The sequence below is a fragment of the Triturus cristatus genome, chromosome 3_1, assembly GCF_964204655.1.
Source record: "Triturus cristatus chromosome 3_1, aTriCri1.1, whole genome shotgun sequence".
In the NCBI taxonomy this organism is placed as follows: Eukaryota; Metazoa; Chordata; class Amphibia; order Caudata; family Salamandridae; genus Triturus; species Triturus cristatus.
The window spans coordinates 778,592,530-778,611,961 of record NC_140583.1 but is presented as its reverse complement, the minus strand read 5'-3'; the positions used below and the strand labels follow the sequence as shown (position 1 = coordinate 778,611,961).

The 19,432-nt window shown below is 49.8% G+C and overlaps 1 protein-coding gene across 4 annotated transcripts in view; it reads left to right on the top strand.

Moving 5' to 3' along the window:
• INCENP (inner centromere protein) overlaps positions 1-19,432 on the top strand; it is a 175,679-nt gene that overhangs the window by 105,797 nt on the left and 50,450 nt on the right. For 2 of the 4 annotated variants that reach the window (XM_085644973.1, XM_085644971.1), the window contains one exon: positions 13,933-14,133. The exons of 1 other annotated variant lie outside the window; for it this stretch is intronic. In XM_085644973.1, coding sequence (XP_085501099.1) covers positions 13,933-14,133 — 201 coding nt within the window. Of the gene's footprint in view, positions 1-13,929; positions 14,134-19,432 lie in introns of all 4 variants that reach the window. One more of the 4 variants, XM_085644972.1, reaches the window with a different exon arrangement.

Sequence of the window (19,432 nt, the reverse complement as noted above, 5' to 3'; positions counted from 1 at the left end):
TCACAGTATTTATTTGACCTGAACCTATTTATTGCACCTGTAAAGTGTTATTATTTATTTGACCTGCACTTTGTAAGGAAAAGCCTTGTGTTCTGTGATTGTATTATTATTTATTTAATCAGCAACTAAGAGAAAAGAAGATAAACACAGATATTCAGTATAATTTTTAAGGTGTAGTGTCGTTTTTGGAACGGATGCACGCATGGTTATTGTGTGGGTATAACGTATGCTTAACACGGTGCCTGACCCCTGACCACTCGAGCCAAGCTACCACTGTGTATGTCTGGAAAGACCCCGTTACCACCACCCTTTCCGGTGTGGGAGTGGGGTTTTTCTAACAGTGCCTCAATGGGACTTAAACTTTGTCTTAACTTATCTTATGGGTTCTCCATTCGAGCCCTTACACAAGTGTCCTTTGAGACTGTTGTCTTTTAAAACGGTTTTTCTCACTGCAATCACCTCGGCAAGGAGGGTAAGTGAGCTTCAAGCTCCAAGTTCAAAACCCCCGTTTTTGACCACTCATGCTGAAAGAATGGTACTCGGGACCAGGGCTGCATTTCTGCCTAAAGTGGTAACTCCCTTCCATCTGGGGCAGTCCATTACCCTTCCTACCTTCTATCCTCCCCCTCACCCTTCCAAGGAGGAGGAGAGACTTCACTGCTTGGACCCTAAGAGGGCGGTGAGCTTCTACCTTGACAGGACAAAAGACTTTCGTGTTGATGACCAGCTCTTCATGGGCTTTGTTGGCTGCAGGAAAGGCAGAGCGGTGCACAAGCGCACCCTTTCCAGATGGATTGTCTTGTGCATCAAGATATGCTACTCTTTGGCTGGTAAGGATCCTCCAGAGGATTTAAGAGCCCATTCAACTAGAGCTAAGTCTTCCACTTCTGTTTTGTCTAGGGGTGTTCCTGCGGAGGACATTTTGTAGGGTGGCAACTTGGGCCTCCCTCCACACTTTCGCGAACATTGTTTAGACACCGAGGTGAGGAGGGACCGACATTTTGCTCGTTCCGTCCTTCAGGACTTTCTGGTATAGACGGGTGGACACCCTCCTCCGGGAGTGGGGACTGTTGTTGGAATCTATTCACCAGGTGAGGAATCCACTGGCAGATGTATCCATCAGAAGAACAAGTTACTTACCTTCGGTAACGCTTTTTCTGGTGGATACAGTATCTGCCTGTGGATTCCTCACTGGCCCACCCCGCCTGCCCGTTGTCCACCCTTGTATACCTTTAGTATATGATGGTGTTTCAAGATGTATTTGTTAATGTCAAAGGCATTGTGATGTTTCTTTTGCCTTTCTATTTTTTATCCACACTGTGTGGCGCTTTGTGTAGTATGTACTGTGTATACTGTGTATATATTGCTGTCAGTCCATCCGTGTGCCTCGAAGGCACGGAAAAAAAGGGCGGAACTGACGTCATCACGCTAACTAGGTCGTCTTATGGAGCCGGTGACGTCAGCGGAGTGCCTCTGTGACGTAGTCTTCGACTTCATCGGCGTTGACTGCTACAAAATTTTCCGTATGTTGCTGGTGCAGGGGTTCTGTAGTAGGGGGATCTCTGTGTATAGTCATAATCTAGTGAATAGTCCCGCCCATCTGCGTGGACCCCGGAGCAATAAAAATAATCTCAAGTTGTCAAGCCATGCAGACCTGCATCTACACTTGAGGATTCAAAGACCAATAATGCAGTCTATATCCACAGGCTACACTGTCCAGTACTTCAACTAGAAAATTCCACCAACATCCACAAACAGCACTGCCTGCCCAGCTTTTTCCACAGAGAAAAACCTGCCTCTACCAGCAAAAGCCTCTGGAATGATAGAGAGGGAGGAATGGACAGACAAGCCCCATAGGCTGCCATTATGTGGCTCAAAATAGGATACTGTGCCTTTAAGAAAACTTTCCAGAACTTTTCCAGTATCCCCGAATGCACAGCAGGTCCCTTTTACTTTCAGTTCTTTTTGAAGGCGTAACACGCCAGACCTGTAGCATTCCTTACATTAACATTTATCTCTCCACCGGGGAGGAGGGCGGACGCTTAGGACTATAACAGATACCCCTACTACAGAACTGGAGTTACAGTAAAGAAACTACTCCTTCTGTATTAGGGGATCTCTGTGTATAGTCCTAATCTAGTGAATAGAATGGCAAGCCCATCCCCACACCAAAACGGCGGTGGATAAGACTACAAAATAATACCACTACTGTGCGAACAAATTTCGCAGCGAAGCCTGCCCAACCTGAGCATCTGCCCTGGCATCCGTGTCCAGACAGTTATGCGCAGCAAAGGTATGGACCGACCTCCAAGTGGCCGCCTTGCAGATTTCTGCAATTGGAACATTACGCAGCAAAGCAGTCGTGGCAGCTTTGCCCCTTGTGGAATGAGCCTTAGGTTGGTCTGTGCTGGAGTGGATAAAGACCCTGAGGACGTCCCCCCGGCGACTGTGACCCCGAATCTGGCACCCAAGGACCCGCCTCAATGCTCCGGATGACGCCTGCAGCCTCAGAACCAGGGCCCCCCCCAACCGCGATAAACAGAGGGTAAGATTTCCCAACATCAAAAGGCACCCCTGCATCTCCCTGTGCCCGACTCCTGGGTACTTACCTATCCTCCAACTACCCAACTTACCTCTCGAAGTGGTGGTCACACCTGAAGAATCTTCGTCCCCGAGCTTGCAGCCTTTGTTAGTCCTTGAGCTTTTCCATTGCAATCCATTGAGCGCCCGAAGGCTCAAGCACCCTGCACCCAGCCGCCCGAGTGGCCCTGGAAGTGCAACTTCTACTCCTACCGACTTCCCCATTTCCCCATAGCAAGTGATCAGGAGTTCAACAACAAAAGAGTGTGAAGAGGTAAAAGCAGAAAAGAGAAATCCCAATGGCAAAAAATGTATATTAATGTCTATGTAAATAAATGTGTGCTTTTCCCTCTTCACATTCTTTTGTTGTTGAATTTATGATATAGGGGGAGTAAGAGTGTGACTTAACCCTCTCTCTCTAGTTGTTTTGTACTACAAGTGATCAGGAGCCCAGCTCCCACAGCCGCATGGCCTACTAGTCAGCAGCCACCAACCAAGGCCCCCCCCCCTGCCTCCCACAGGATAACTTTGGGCCTAACTCACTCTGCACCCGGCTGCCCCTGTGCCGCTGAGGGTGTTACAACTACACTTACCTGACCCTGGGAGACCCCCCCCCCACCTACCAGCCAAGCTTGGCGAGTGCAGTGTGTGCAGGGTTTGCGGTTCCTGGCTGATGCCAGGGGTTAGATACTTGCTTTGAGCAGAGCCATTGCTCGGGGGAGTCCCAGATGCTCAGTCACAAGGTAGCCAGGTCCTCCGGGGTTTGTGAGGTTGCTGGCCACAGGAAGTGCCGGGATTTAGCAGGAGCAGGTTCGAGGGTCGACAGGCCGGTAGCGCTGGGGCCAAAGCAGTTGGTGTCTTCCTCTTCTCAGCAGCTGCACGGCAGGTCTTTCTTCTTTGCTGTTCTGGAATCTAAGGCAGGAAGGTTCAGGGTGCTCCTAAATACTAAATTTAGGGGCGTTACAGGTAGGTAAAGGGCAGGGACCCATGGGTCCCTGTCCTGGGGTGGGTACACCCCCTATCCTGCCACTCTACCGTGGGAGGGGGGCAGTGGCCTAGTCCTGATTGGGCAGGGCTTCCCATCTTCAAGATGGTGAGATCCCGGGGACGTGCTTTACCTCTCCTCACCCACCTAAGGGGTGGGGTTGGCAGAGGCTGGCACACCCCCTGTCCGTCCTTGGGGTTTCCGGCCAGTCTTCCCACCTGAGTGGGGGTTGAGAGCCGGTAGGGGCCAGTTGCTGGTTACAGCAAGAGGCCTGGAAAAGCTCACAAAGGCGGCATGCCTTTGAAACTTCCCCTTGCCCATCCTGGGGGAGGAGACCTAGCGCCTCGCCCAGGAAGTGCATTGTTGCTGTCTCAGGAGAGCGGATGGCTCTCTACCCAGGGGTCCAGCAACATGTCTGCTGTGTGGCAGCCTAGGCAGCCCCTCAGACCAGACGTGGATTGTAGGTTAGGTTTAGGGGGGGCATCTCTAAGATGCCCTCTGTCATGCATTGTACATTAAATCCTGCACTGGCATCAGTGCGGGTTTAATATGCTGAGGAGTTTGATACCAAACTCCTCAGTCTTCAGTGAAGCCATCGCGGTCTCCTCAGTCTTCAGTGAAGCCATCGCGGTGCTGTGGAGTTCGTGTTGACTATCTCCCAGCACCATATACTCTTAAATGGCAGCACTGCACTTACAGTTCCCAGGAATGGACCTGGTTACTGTAGGGGCACAGGGCTCATGCTCCTGTGCCCACACCACTGGCATAGGGCACCCAGCTAGGGGCGTGGCTGATGTATGCCAGGGCAGTGTATGTTGTGGGCATGGCACTCAGGGATGGGTGCCATGTAGACTCTTTTGTCTTGTACCCAGACACTCCGCCTGCAAGGGCAGTGTGTTTGTGTTAGGGTACAGGGCATCTAAGGGTGGCACAATAAGTGCTGCAGCCCTTAGAGGCCTTCCCTGGTCACAAGGCCCTGGGTACCTAGGGTGCCATTTACCAGGGAATGACGTGGCCAGGGTTTGCCAATTTGGGTTTTAGGGAAGGAACATTGGCCCTGGGTACCTGATTGGCAGGAGTCCAGGGCACACTCAAAGTACATTCAGCAAAAAGTGGGGGCATACCATGCAACAAAGATGGCACTTTCTCACAATGACTTTTTATACTTTGCAATTGAGTTCTTCTCTTCATACAACAGTTGAACACCTGGACATTTTTTAGGCCCAAAATCTCTTTACATGGGTTCCTATAGGAAAAAGTGTTAGCGGTTTCACAATAAAGTACACTACGAGGGGCGATTTGGACGTTGGGACCAAGGTTCCCCAAGGTCTAGATGTGCACTCTAGTTGCAGCACTGGGGCTGCAGAGTTCAGGGGCCAGATGTTGGCCAATAGGGTTAACTGGGTCTTTGCAGTGGCAGCTCGCATAGGGCGTGCTGTGGGGCGGTGAAGGGGCAGGGTGGGTGGGTAGCAAACTCGGACATATACGAAGGAACATAGGAACGTAATTACGTTCCTTTGTTCCGTCGTATGTTCGTGTTTGCTACCCCACCCTGCCCCGCCCCGCAGCACGCCCTATGCGAGCCACCACTGGATCTTCGGTTAGGGACTGCTTACAAGCAGGCCATGTTTGTTTATAATTTTATTTATTTTGAGAGTTTTATATAGCGATGGCTAGACCCGGAGGTATCAGAGCGCTTTACATAAGGTTCCACAGAAATTACAAAATTACATCAGTGACACGCTACATCAGTGACACGCTACATCAGTGACACGCTACATCAGTGACACGCTACATCAGTGACACGCTACATCAGTGACACGCTACATCAGTGACACGCTACATCAGTGACACGCAAAAAATTTCAAGAGTGGAAGACAAAATACACGGAGCTTAGAAGGGTAAAGGGGTGGGGTAAAGGGGTAGGAGGTAGATAGGATGGAGAGACTAAGGAGAGTCTGCTCAAAGTGGCTGGGTAGGTGACGGCCGAGGAGGAAGTCTACAGCCCATCTCCTCTTTAGCTATCGCATAGCTCCACCGGGCATCAGCCAAACAGCTAGGTCTCAACGGGAAAGGGGCAAAGAGGAGGGATAAATGGAGCATAAAGGAGAAAGGGGGTGGAGTAAAGGGTTAAGAGGGAGAATACTTCAGTACAGGAGTTATTAGCGAAAACGAGAAGCAGGATCCAAACAGATCAGGGAGAGTTGGGAGTCCAAAGGAAGGAGACAGCGAGAGGAAAACAATGTCCGATGTCTGGCTGAAGGGTGTGAACCCCAGAGCCAAACTCCTCTATAGCTACAAATGATAGATCCAGCGGGCATCAGCCAAAGGTTACTCTGGCTCCACGATAAGTCCAAACAGGTAAGGATTCTCCCCAGGGGGCAACGCCATAGTTCAATTGAAAACAGCATTGGTTGCCTCGTCCTCCAGCTTGCCCCCAGGTCAGGGGTGGAGAGAGGAGTGGTGGACAGGGCAAAGACTGCGGAGCTTTCCCATTCCCAGCGACAGTAGTACGTTTTTTGGTATTTGTGCAGGCTGCTAGTGGCAATGCTTCCTGTGTTCACTGAGAGTCGACACGTATTGTGGATAATTATTGCTGACCATTAGGAATCAGCAAACTTCATAGGGGGTGATAGGAGAATGTAGTTATTTATAACAAATCAATCTCTGGCTAAGCATAATTAATTGGTTGTGTCCATTAGGAATCAGCAGACTTCAGAGAGGTTGATAGAAGAATGTAGTTGTATGTATCAAATCAAGCACTGGCTAAAGCAACATTAACCTGTGCTTCGTGGGCGGCTGCCATTTTATAGTCTGGCAGCGCACAGGGAGGGTAGACATGAATTTATAACTCAGAGACACGGTTTACACTTGTGACCATGCCCAGATGGATTTTTGGGGGAAGCCCAGCACTCGAAGCTTCGAGGAGGCAAGCAGATAGTCTTACTTGTGGGTCACAGCTTCAACATGAACCGCGTCGTGTCAGGGGCGCTTCGGGACATCGGCCATTTTGTCGCTCGTAGAGGAGAGTGCACTCAGTGTTCAGCGCTAATGGGACAAAAATCTGTGTAACAAGCTCGACTATCAGCCCAACACCATGCTCGTTGGTTGCCCACGGTATTACGATATTCAAGGATCTGCCGCTCTTTCAGTTTTGGGTCATCTTTGTGACAGGTAAGTTTGTTGATTGACTGTAACGTCGGTGGGAGCAGCGTAGCTATGCTGCCACGCACCGCGCCGTCCACAGTGGAGGGGCACAGGTATGGCCCCCTAGCTCTGGCAGCGGCTCGGACCGAAAGACACGGACGGTGGGTGTCAGTCGCCGTATGTCTGGCTCAGAGGGTTCGATCCTGGAGAGTGGGAGCAGCGTAGCTATTCTGCCATGCACCGCTCCGTCAGGAGGTGGAGTGGCACAGATCCGGCTCCAGTAGCGTCTTGGACCGAAGGAAAGAGTGGATGTTGGAGTCGTCGCACGTCCAGCTCGGAGGGCTTGTTCCTGGTGAGGCAGGCAGGGTGAGTGGAACGTCGGGTCCTTGTTGTTCATCCCATGAGGTGAGCCACGTTATAATGCTTAGATGCCTATGCTATAGGAATTTCGATTCGATCACCATGGCCGGTGTGCTGATTTTGCTGCCGTGCTGCGGGAGTAGATGTCGGGCGCCGACTCCTCTGCTGATGGGTGCTGACTCATCTGCTGGTAGGCGCCGCTGCAAGCATGCCACGGAGCTTCAGATTAACTAGGGCAGAGCAGCAGATGTGGTAGCGCTCGAGAGCCTCGAGGCAAGCGACTCACAGTAGCATGTAGAGAGGCAGGCCAGCACCCGATCTGCATCTCCGTACCCGGAGGTCGCCATCTTGGGGTCCGACTGCCAGGTTAGACCGTTCCTCACCCCATCCAGCATTGGCTTGGCTTCCTCTCCTACAGCGAACACCTCGGAGAACCCAGGAGGAACACTGAAAACCGGGCATTCAGTCTCCGGGGGGGGGGAGGGGATGGCTCGGAAGGAGGGCACAACCCAGGCAAAACGCCAAAAGGCGATTCCTAGCCCGGGAGCTCCCGGCCGGTGCTCCTTACGCTTCGGCCATCTTGGTTGTTGTGTAAGCAAAGCTTCTGGGGTTAAGGTCTGCAGAGGAGCTGCACCACCAGCGGCACTGGGGATGCCAGATGCAGGGTGCAAAACAGGCTTTGGGGACCCTGTGCTTTGCAATGGAGACCTTCAGTTCTGCATAGTTGGCGCAGGCAAGCAGATTTCGTGAAGGCGATCACCGGCTGGGGAGTTAAGTTGGGATCTTGCGGGCTGCCTGGACACCATCTGTTGGGCCACCCAAGGCTGTGGGGTTTCAGATGCCAGGGTGTCTTCTGGCGTCTAGTTTTCTTACCAGCTCTGGTCGGGGGTTCCTTTCAGGTTGAGGCTGCAGGCGTCCTCTTGAGACAGGTCAGGGATCACCAGATCCCAGGTTAGGCTCGTTGAGAGACCTTGTGGTGGTGGGCCACGCAGGCCGTGGACTTCAGGTGCAGAATCGCAGAGTCGCTGGATTCTGGAGAGGAGTCTGTCGCCCGTGAGCACCAGATTTGCTCAAACAGACTGTAAGAGGGTCACAGGGCAGGTTCTCTTGGCCCCGGGGGGTTGCTGGCTGCTGGACTCGCTGGTGTTCTTGCTGTAGGCTGGTAGGGCTGAAGCCCGAGGCAGTTGATTTACTCCTCTTCCTGGGTCAGCACTCCTCTTCCCCGCTTTGTGTCTGGTTTTGATGTTGTATCATTTGTAGCGCACAGGGTTCCTGCCAACCGGGTACCCTGTGCCAGTTTTTATTCCCTAAAGCATAGCCACAATTGGTACTTCTTCCCCCTGTGAGTCCCTAGTAAGTTGTACCCTTAGTACCTATGGCCTGGGAACTGAAGAGCGTCCCCTGGGATCCCTCCCTGCTCCACCCCCGCTCTGGGGCCATGCCACTGCCCTTGCATCTTGCATGCCCCTGTGAGGTGAAAAGTGGCAGTCAGCATATTATGTTATGTTGTATGACTTTTATATAGCGCAAATCACCTTCAGGTCTCCAAGCGCTTCACTGTGGCAGAAATAGAGTAGCAGCGGCGGTGGCAGAAGATTACGCCGTTAACGCCTCTCTAAATAGGAACGTTTTTAAATGCTTCCTAAAGATGAGCAGAGCCGGTTCCCTGCGTAGGTACTCTGGCAGATCATTCCAGATCTGCGGGAGAAAAACAGAGAACGCTCTACCCCCTTTGGATTAAGAGATGTACCTGGGGTGTGCTAACCTGCAGGCCTCAGAAGATCGCAGAGTCCGCCAGGAACATATTTCTCCAAGCGATCTTTTATATACTTGGGTGCCTGACCGTAGATTGCCTTGTGGGCAATACATAGACCCTTAAACTGCGCTCTGTTTGATAGGGAGCCAATGTAGAGTATGTAATAGAGGGGTAGCTTGTGTCTTTCTAGGAAGTCTAAAAATAAGCCGGGCTGAATCGTTCTGCACCACCTGCAATCTCCCAATAAGCTTCTGGGGGAGGCCAATGTAAAGGACATTCCCGTAATCCAGCCTGGAGATGACAGCGGCGGAGACAATTGACTGTAGTGAAGATGTTGACAAGAGAGGAGCAAGTTTCCGTAACTGCCTGAGTAAGCCAGAACAGGTTCCCACTACCATTGTGACCTGGCAAGACATGGATAGTTCAGTCAATTTTCAGCCCCAGGCTTTTTACAACCGTGACTTGTACTGGGACTACACCTAGTTCCGGAGGCCAGAAGAGATCACACCAGGGGCTATTACCTGTTGGAATGACTAGCAATTCGGTCTTATTCGGATTTATTTTCAATGAATTGGCCGTCATCCAGTTCACAGTGAAACTGAGCAACTTTTCGGCTGACTCCTGGGCCTGGCAGAAGTTAAGCCGGATAAGAAGTTGAGTATCATCGGCATAATTAAAGACCTGACAGTCCATGTCAGTCAGTCTCTCCACAAGGGGTTGCAGATGGATATTAAAAAGAAGTGGAGATAGTGCAGAGCCCTGGGGTCCCCCACAGGCCAGGGAGCCCAGGTCCAATATCTGCTCACCCAGCTGAACTCTGAGTACGGTCAGACAGAAATGACTTTAGCCATTGGTATGCTTGCCCGCTGATACCCAGATTGGTGAGATGGTTCAGCAGTATGTTATGGCTGACCATATCAAATGCCGCTGACAGATCTAGTAAAATCAGGGCACTCTGATGTTTGTCGTCGGCCATAACTCTGAGCTCGTCCAGAACAGCCAACATCACTAGCTCTGTACTATGATGAGCTCTGAAACCCGCCTGTCTAGCTTGGAGTAGCTGGTGGTCCTCAAAATACTTAAAGTATCTTTAATACGTGCTGTTTCAACATCTTGGCTAGAAAGGGGAGCTGAGAGATGGATCTATAGTTCTTTAGAGTCAGGGTATCTGCCTCAGGTTTTTTTCAACAGGGGGGTGACCCTGGCTTCTTTGAAATTTGTCAGTAGAGTCCATATCCAAATAACTATTTAGTAGTTCCAGGATCTGCTTCTCCAGCCCTGGCAGGGCCATTTGAAAGATCCTTGGAAGGCAAGGATCTACCGGAGAGCCTGATTTGGTGTGATTTGCTAATGATGCTAAGGTGACAGTCAATTTTAGGGAAACCTGACTGCTAATGCAGGGAGAGGGGTAGCATGGCCCCCTGCCTGGGTGCTATACCAACCAGCACTCCCTGAAGGTTTGGGGGGACGTCATTCCTCTAGCAGGCCTTACACCCCTAAGACAGTGCACTATACCACATGTGAGAGCATGGCTGCATGAGCAGATATGCATCTATAATATTGGGTCACATTTCATAGGGTCCCATTTCTTAATGTTGTAAGTGCCAGTGGAGCCATAGAGAGTGCATGGGCTGGTAACTCCGTTCCACAGCACCATGGTGGCTTCACTGAACAGAGTTTGGTACCAAACTACTCCTCTCATTAAATTCACACTGATGTATGTCGGTGTGAGATTTATTGTACTATGTACTTAGTGGGCCCCTCTGAGGTGCCTCTAAAAAAAAAAAAACTACCAACCCCTGGTGTGGTCTTTGACCGGCTGTAGGCAGCCAGCCACCACCAGACCTGTTTCTGGACTCCTGGGTGGAATGCCCCTGCTCTCTGGGACCAGAAACCATGCATTTCCTGGGCAGGTGTCACCTCCCTCAGGATGGGCCAGTGATCAAAAGGGAAGCTTTAAAGACCTGCTGCCTTTATAATGCGATTTTCCCAGCCAACCCACCTACCCCCAGTCTGCTGCTAGCAGCAGATGGCAGCTGCCGGTTTCCTCTCCCACTTTGTGCCGGAAATCTTTGGAGATTAGGGGTACCCACCTCTGCTTGGTCCACTGCTTGGGGGGTGGGGGGAGGACCACTCCAATCAGGGCTAGGTCTATGCCCCGTCCCAATGAAGGGTGTGGTCACCTTGTGTAAAGTACAATTTGCCCTACCTGTTGCTCCTGTAAAACGACCCTAAATTTGGTATCTAGGTGCCCCCCACGCCCCGACCTGGAAACTAGATCTGGGACTACCTAAGAAAGAAGACATCCCTGCAGAGAAGACTGAAGACGACTGCTTCCTTTGCACCAGCCCTACCTGCCTGTGTCCAGCTTTGCTGAACCTGTGACCTGTTTTGCAGCCAGCGACCTCTAAAAGCCCTGGGCCGACTGCTGCCTGTGAAAAAGACTACAATCTCCTGAGGACAGCAGCCCTGTCCAGAAGAAACCTACTCCAAGGAGCCTGGATCTAGGTGGATCTGCTTCTCCTGCCCACTCTGCACCCGATGCACACGGCCCGAGTTGCTCACATGTGCAGTGAAGTCTCCCCAGCATTGGTGACCTCTCCTGATCTCCACAATGGTGCCTGCAGTGTGAACCCAGAGGCTCCCCCCCCTGACCGACTGGCTCCGGTAAGAGGACTGCTGAAAGGCACATCTGCACCTGACACCCCTGGGCCTTGGTGAGCTGAACCGACCGTTCCCAGGCAACCCCCTACATCTCTACTTAACTCTGCTGCCATTGGTCTTCCTCTTGCAACCTCCGATGTGACGCCTGTTTGCCAAAAGAAGAAACTCCATTGAAAAGAATTGGGTGCCCGACTCCTATTTTGCACCCTGTGCCACTGGCGGTGTATGTTTGGTGCTGTTTTATGGCCTCCCCTGTGCTTGTGCTAACCCCTAAAGCTTGGCCCCTGCAACCGATTTACCTACCTGCAGTCAGTGTGGCTCCAAGCACCCCCAATCTCCAGTGAAACTCATTGGGCTGAACTCCGATATTTTCCTCTGCACCCAGACGCACTTGTGCTGCCGGTGGTGCAGTTTTGGTATTCACCTGACCCTTGCCCACTGCTGTCCTTTTGTCCCAAAGACTGGAATTGTAAGTGTGATACTTACCTGTTTAACCGCAATATTGTTTTCCCTGTAGGATAGCATTTAACTGTTCAGCAATTGTTCTACATGTCGACTTTTGATGTGAAAAGTATTTTTACTTAAAAACGTACTTAATTTATTGTGAAGATCTTGGTCTTAAAATAAAATGCGCAATATATTTTTCTAAAATTGGTGTGGATCTCCTTTAAGTAGCGTGTCCATTATTTGTCAGTGTTGTGCAATAAATGTCTTACACTCATCTGTGTTAGGCCTAAGGCTGCTTCACCACAGAACCACTAATCGAGCCCTTCAGGTTTCACATTTAGCCCTGTACATTTTTGGGGAACCCCTGGAGTCTGTGCACGGTATAACCACCTGGTGATTTACCATATACATTACCAGCTTTCTGCACCATCCACATGCCAGGAAGAGCCAATAAAGATCAAAGCTATAAATCTGATCATAAACTTTGCGTCCCTTACGGTCTATAGAACCAAAAAACTTTAAAGCAAGTTTCTGTAGCACCAGTGATCAAGATATTGCTTTATTTCATACGGTTAAAGAGTTACTAACCTTTTGCTCAAGATGATGGTGAACTGTTACAAGTTTTCCTCCAAATGTCAGAATGCAGTGAAATGTGGACCATTTTATTTCCATGTTCTTTTATAGAAAATCGGCTTTTTCTGCGTGCTCGCTCTATTTAGACCATTTCTGCTGGACCCTATATTTCTGCTGGTTTGAGACCTCTGTGCACATAAACCCTGCTTACCAGTGGTAGTGCCTGTGCCGCTAAACATGCTGGAATTGGCATATTCCTAATTGGCACATTCAACATACATAAATGTCCCTAGTGCATGGTACATGGTACAGAATGTACCGAGGGCATGTCACTAATGGACTGCAGCTTTTGTGCTAGCCACTACTGTGATCGTGTAAAACATGGCATCTAAAAGACCTTTAGCGGTAGATTCCTTATCTTGGAATTCTCCCTTGGTGCCAAACTGGATCTGGAAATTTATTACAGCAGTACCTCTGCACGTTGGTAGACTGTGTCGACTGAGTCCATATAAGCTCTCCCCTGATGCCAGTTTCTTCTTTTCTGCGCTTATAACATGGATCCGGTACGCTGTTACTCAGGCCATTTTTGGCTTACCTTGACTGTTTAGTCGAACAGAACAGCGTGCCTTTAAACAACTTCATGTCCTCGATGTTAAGCCTGTTCTTAGACAGTCAAAACATCTATTTGTAATTGCATTTATATACGTCACTTGTGGGTCATCTGGAACAGGTGTAGCCACAATGAAACTAATAATCTTTCTAGACACCTGAAGCCCAGTGAAAATATCTACAACAGTTCAATAAATATTCCAATAAAGTACTGTTTACTCAAGATCTAGCAGATGACTTCACCGCGACAGGCTGAGCATCTCCAGTGGCAATGCTGCCTAAGGCCATTTAAGATGACCTTTTTTAAGTAGTGACTTGAATGTCATGCTCCTTTTGTGAGGGATCACGTCCTAACATTGCTTTAAGGACCTCTCTGGGTAACGCTTTGCAATGTCCACTTTCGATTTGAAACTACTTTGTTCTTAATACGTTTGTCTGAAAAATATTCAGTGCTGAAAAAAATACATGATTATCCGCTGCTTAATTAGTAAGTGGTTATGTGGCTTTATGCATCCAGTCAATGTTTGAGAGGGAAATATGTCAAATACCTTTTTAAAAGCGCTATTGTATTCACATTCCGTAAGCTTTCCAGTCTCACTGGGGATTTTAAACCATGTCTGCTCGGTATGTCCTGTTCTCAGTCTGCAGCTTTTCGCTCCCTATAATCTTTGACCCAACCAGATGCACACTGGTGTCGCTTCAAAATGAGAAACGTTTTTTTTTTCTTCCAGGATTGATACTTTAAATTGAAGGGCAGCATTGCCTGTGTCCATTTCACCACATTAATATCTGGCTATTCCTCTGTGAGCAGGAACAGCAAGAGCGCCAAGAAAAACTGCGCAAGGAGCTGGAGCAGGAGAGGAAAGTCAAGGAGGAGCAAGAAAGGAAGACCAAAGAGGAGCAAGAGAGGCGACTAAAAGAGGAGCGGCGAGCCAAGGAGGAGCGGGAGTTGAAGGCTAAAGAACAGGCAGCATTGATTGCAAGATCTCTTAATGTCACGTTGGATGTTCCAGTAAGCACAAACTTGGCTCTAGTGTTTTTTTTTTCTTTCAACACCTGTGTAGCTGAGCAGTATATTCTATATCTTGTAAGCCTGCAATGGCCAACATTTGGCCCAGCTAAATTTGTGGCTAAACTGAGTATTTGGATATGTAAAAAATTGAGTAACATTTCTAGACAACAATGAGCAGTTAATATAGCCTTATAGCCCGCCGTAGCGGGCTATACCGGCTGTTAAAGGCCCGCTGCAGCGTTAAAGGCCCGAGTCGAAGGCGAGGGACTTTAACAAAGTAGAGGGACTTTAAAAGCCGGTATAGCCCTGCTACGAAGGTCTATAAGGCTATTGGAACATTCTGCCACTAGAGGGCAGAATGTTCTAACAAAACAAAGCCTTCAGGGAGCGCGAGGGGATTCGTATCCCCTCAGGCTCCATGAAGTCTTTGTTCACAGCCAAAGCTGTGAACAAAGACACATTGGAATGTTGGAGCTCCGGGCTTATACCGGCCATTATAAGCCCGGAGCACTCCATTGTTTTCAATGGAGCTCCCAACATTCCAATGTTCTAATCAGTGTTACAATAGTTAATAAAACTACTTTAATGCAATAACCTTTCTTCTGTAGTAGGGGATCTTTGGGTATAGTCAAAATCATGTGAATAGTCCCGCCCATGTGCGTGGACCCGGAGATCTTCATTAGATATATTCTCTTAAGTTGTCGTCTTCTGCAGTCCTGCATAGACACTTAAGAGATAAAGAAAGACATAATGCAGCCTAAAAACAACTAGGCTACGCTGGCCATTACTTCATTCTGAAGTGAAAAAGATAGCCAGGTAACCATTAAATTAAACTATTTTACTGAGTTTCACCCATAGAGAAACTCCCTTTAACAAAGATCCTTTTTTCATAAAAGAGATGAAGGGTTGGACAGACAAGCCCCATAGGTTGTCAATATGTGTCTGTAAATGGATACCGTGCCTTTAAGAAGCCTTCCAGAGACCCTCGGTATCCCATGATGCACAGCCAAAGGCTAGTTACTTTCAGTTCTTTTATCCGGCTCCTGCTAGCAGGACCCTGGAGCATTGAGCTCTACCTTGAGTGGTATATTTTTCAATAATTACGCTTTCTAAAGTTAGTTTGAGTGTTTTACTCGACGTCTTTGGCCTTTTCCTTCATTTTGCTGTCTTTTTTGGGCAGTTAGCCCGCATTTTTCTTGTCAAAATGCCATCTTTATTCGACAAGTGCCCTGAATGTGGAAGGAAGAAGGCCAAGTCTGACGCCCACAGAGATTGTATTCGGTCTACCTACTTAACATGTTCCTAAATCCTGCGCCATCTGTAAATCCTTCTCCAGGAGGACCCTGCGTGACGGGGAGAAGATTCGTCTTCAAGGCCTGGAGCAGAGAAGAGAACAGGCTGCAGGTGGGACATCTGGGCAAGTAGAGAGCCAGTCCTCCTCTAAGACCCATGTGTCTGCCTCTGAGGGGGCTCCCCAGTCGAAGGCTCAAAAACGACGCCGATCCCAGTCGAAGGCAACATCGATGTCGAGACCAGGTATGACGACGACATGCTCCCCGTCGACTCAGGGCTCTGGGTCGAAGCGACGTCGATGAATAAACATAGAGGGGACGCACGTCGAGGCCTCGGGTGAGGTCGACGTTGAGGACATCCTGGTCAACGTCCACACACCATCGCCGTCGATCTGGGTAAAGGAGATATCTGCGCTTGCCGTCGAGACGACACCGCCGCTCACCGTCGACGAGACGTTGAACGTCGACGTGGAGGAGGTATCCTCGTAGTTCGACGTCGAGAGACCAGTCTCCTTCTGTGGTCAGCCTTTCAACGTCGACAGCAAGTTCTAGGTCACGTCTAAGTCGGCGCTCGCCGTTGAGGGGCACTACATCCAGGGCTCCCTCTTAAAGGTCAGCCCGCAAACGAAGAAGGGTGGTATCTACCTCAGACTGAGTATTCCAGGACCTATTCTCCTCCAACTAGAATACTGGAACCTGCTCCTGGTCAGCCTGTGGCTCCTAGTCAGTCACCACCTCCGCAGCCCAGGACTCCCACACCTCCTCCTCCTAAAACTCCTCCTCCTCAGTCACAGCCACCTGCAGAATCTAGAAGGGCAAAGTCACGGTCACGGCCAAGACATCGCTCTCACAGCCGACACCGTTCTTCTACAAGGTCTCACCAGCGCCGTCGTCACAAGAGATCTCGTTCTCGATTATACTGGGGACACAGCATCCACTAGTGAGGGAAGATACACTCCCACATTTTCGGACTCGGCCACCTCTGAGTCACCGGTTGATGACTGCCACATTCCAGGAGGTTCTTGTGAGGGGAGCGGCGAAACTGGGCATTGCGTTGGCTGTGCCTACTCCCACTACGTCGGTGATTTTTGAGATGCTGCAGCAGAGGCGAGCCTCTTGCCCTCTGTTTCCCTTGGTACCCGGATTAGAGGAACCGGCGATGGAGTTACTCCTTACACCTTCCTCGGTAAAATCTGTGCCTTTGAGGCTCCAAAAGAAATACCATCCCCCGGACTGACCCTGCATTTCTTCAGGCTCTTATTTCTTCTCAGCGTTTCCAGCGTGGGCAGGGCCGTCTGTCTGGACAGCAACAGTTTCAACGGCCATTTAAAAATATGCCAGTCGAAGGTCTAACCAGCAGTCGACACCAAAGAACAAGGCCCCAGCTGGTTACAAGCCCAGAAGGGTTCTTCCCCCTCACCCCCCTCCCCCCTTCTGATGCCCACTCTGGTACCGCAGAGAGCGGTGGCGGTAGTGGCGGTGAAGCACTACCGCAAAGCAGTAGCGGCAGCGGAGCATCCACGCAGGCTGCAGGAGCCCCCAGACGCGGTATCTGCCTAAACCCCCCCCCCCCCCCTCTCCATCACAACCGGATTGCCGGCTTGCCTGACTATCAAAACACCGGCCGTCAGCCCAGGGGAGGCTGGCGTGTTCAGTCCGAGGCGAGAGTTGTCATCAGCCGCGTGCAGCTGAGGGCAGAACGGAGGAGGAGCTGTGTGGAGCCCGGAGCATCGAGCCTGGAGCCGAGTTGAGCGTGGAGTGAGGAGCAACGAGGCGGTTCCGCGGCAGGACAGCCTGGGGTCAGCTTCAGGTCGGCGGCTACTGTGACCCTGCAAACCCCCCCCCCCCCCCCCCTGCACTCCCCACAATCCCGTCAAAAATCAGAGTGGTGGTTATTGACTGCTGCCCATCACGGGCACGATTTTGACCACGGCCACAGACTACAACCACGACTCTGGCTACGATTACGGAGAGGGAGTGAATAACATTGTGGTCGGCCATTGCTGGGGGGGGCGCCGGAGGTGCCGGGGTGAAGCCTGACCCGGGGCTTCGAGCCAGCACTCCAGCTCGAATTTGCGTTGATCCTAACTCTGGTCCCGAGACTTGAGGTCAGAATCTAAACCTTTTTTCTTTGAAACCCCTTGAAACTAGTGAACTGCTAGAGCAGGCGCCATTCATCTATTAACCCAACAACTCCACCAAACTCACTTAACAATTCAATAACTTAGCAATCACTTCACTACCAATTTGAATCAAAGGCGAATTCAACGTCCCCCTTTTAAGTCTGATCACCGTGTTTCTATTGTTCTGGTCCACCACCAAGCCATTTAATCGCAATTTTTTCGGACCACTAGGAAGTTTTTCAGTCATTCAAAACTCAAATCACAAAAAAGAAAAAAAAGGGGAAAAGGAAGGGCGCTTGGAATGAGGTCAGGACGAGTAAGGAAAGCCCTGGTAAAACCGCCAAAAAAAGGAGCAAACACCGACTTCTGTGAGCTATCGGCATCCTCTCCAAAGATGTCAACACCACCCTATACATCAGCAACCACAAGGACAACCTCAGATCCAGGGCTAGCACATGCCCACCAAACGAAAGAGGAACAAACACCTGGTTTTAAAAAACAATCAAACCCAGCAAAAAATAAGGTCTCTTTAAGGGACTACTTCAGGTCTATAGCTCCAGCCACAACCCGGAAGAGTGCCAGAGGTACTCAGAATAATCAACAGGTATCCCCTTCTCGGCAGATATCTGTTCAAGTAGCCCCCGAGCTACGGTCGCACCAAATGACTGTTCTCCCATTGATCCACAGGGTCGATGGAGGACCAATGGATTCAAGTCAACAGAGTGCCTTTTCAATAACAGAATCTCCTCGCAAGGATGCCCCTGAAGCCCAGGACTTTATCCAACGACAACAGGCTCATCCTCAACTCTCAGTTCAACATTCAATCTATTCAGATCAAGTTTCACTAAAGGCAACTCGCAGTAATGCTGACCCTTCAACCACCCAACCAATCTTAAACTCAAGTCTGCTCTTTCCGTCTGTATTTTATTCTTCAGTTAATCTCAACTAGGACATACCACAAAAGAGTCCAATAGCCGCTCCGTTACAGGCAAGGGCCCTTTCACAAGCGGCCCTTAACAACTCAGCTCAATCCGAATTAGACCCCTGTTTGAATAGAATGAATCAAGGGGCGGCATTTGAGCAAGACCTTATACCTGAAGACCCAAATATTAATATCATAAACACCTCTTTGGACTTATCTTTTTTCAATACCGTGCATAAAGAGCCGGACAGGCAAAAAACACCCTTACCGGCCAATTTCAACAACTTATGGTCCCAACTATTACAAACCTTTCAAACAACGTCAGCTGCTTTAACATACCACTCAGACGAGATGGACATGCAGGTGCACCTGCTAAACACGCTTGCAGTGAACACCGCCGGGATCGATCAAAAACTGGAGGCGCTCAACGCTCTTATTAAAAAAAGCTCGAGCCCAAACACAGCTGGTGCAATCAGTGTGCTGCTGTTCGCCCATCATTGATTCTCTTTCATCTCTACCTCAATTTCTATCAGCCGTTTTAACGGAAATAAAGAAACCCATGGTGCCCAAGTCGCAAGATCCTCCCAATCAGGCCTTAAGTCAGCCACAGGATTCTCCTTGTCTGAAAGTCCACTCCAGCACAAAGTCTCCTAACCCAATCGACACAGCAGCTGCTGAACCATTTTTCATTAAAACATCCAAAAAATTACACAGTTTGTCAAAGGGAAAAGAAAAGACAACGAAAAAGCCGTAACAAACTAACAATCGGCTTAACATCTTTTAACACGAGTAACCCCCTCAGGGACGAGGCAGCCCCCTTAGGTAATGCACCAATACCTTCCTCGAAAGGAGAATGGACAAGCCCTCAACCCCTGTCAAATCAGTCGCTAACACAGACAGCCCTCCCAACCCGGATTAATAGGCAATCCGCGACATCTCAAGCTTTGGAACCCTCTTTTCAT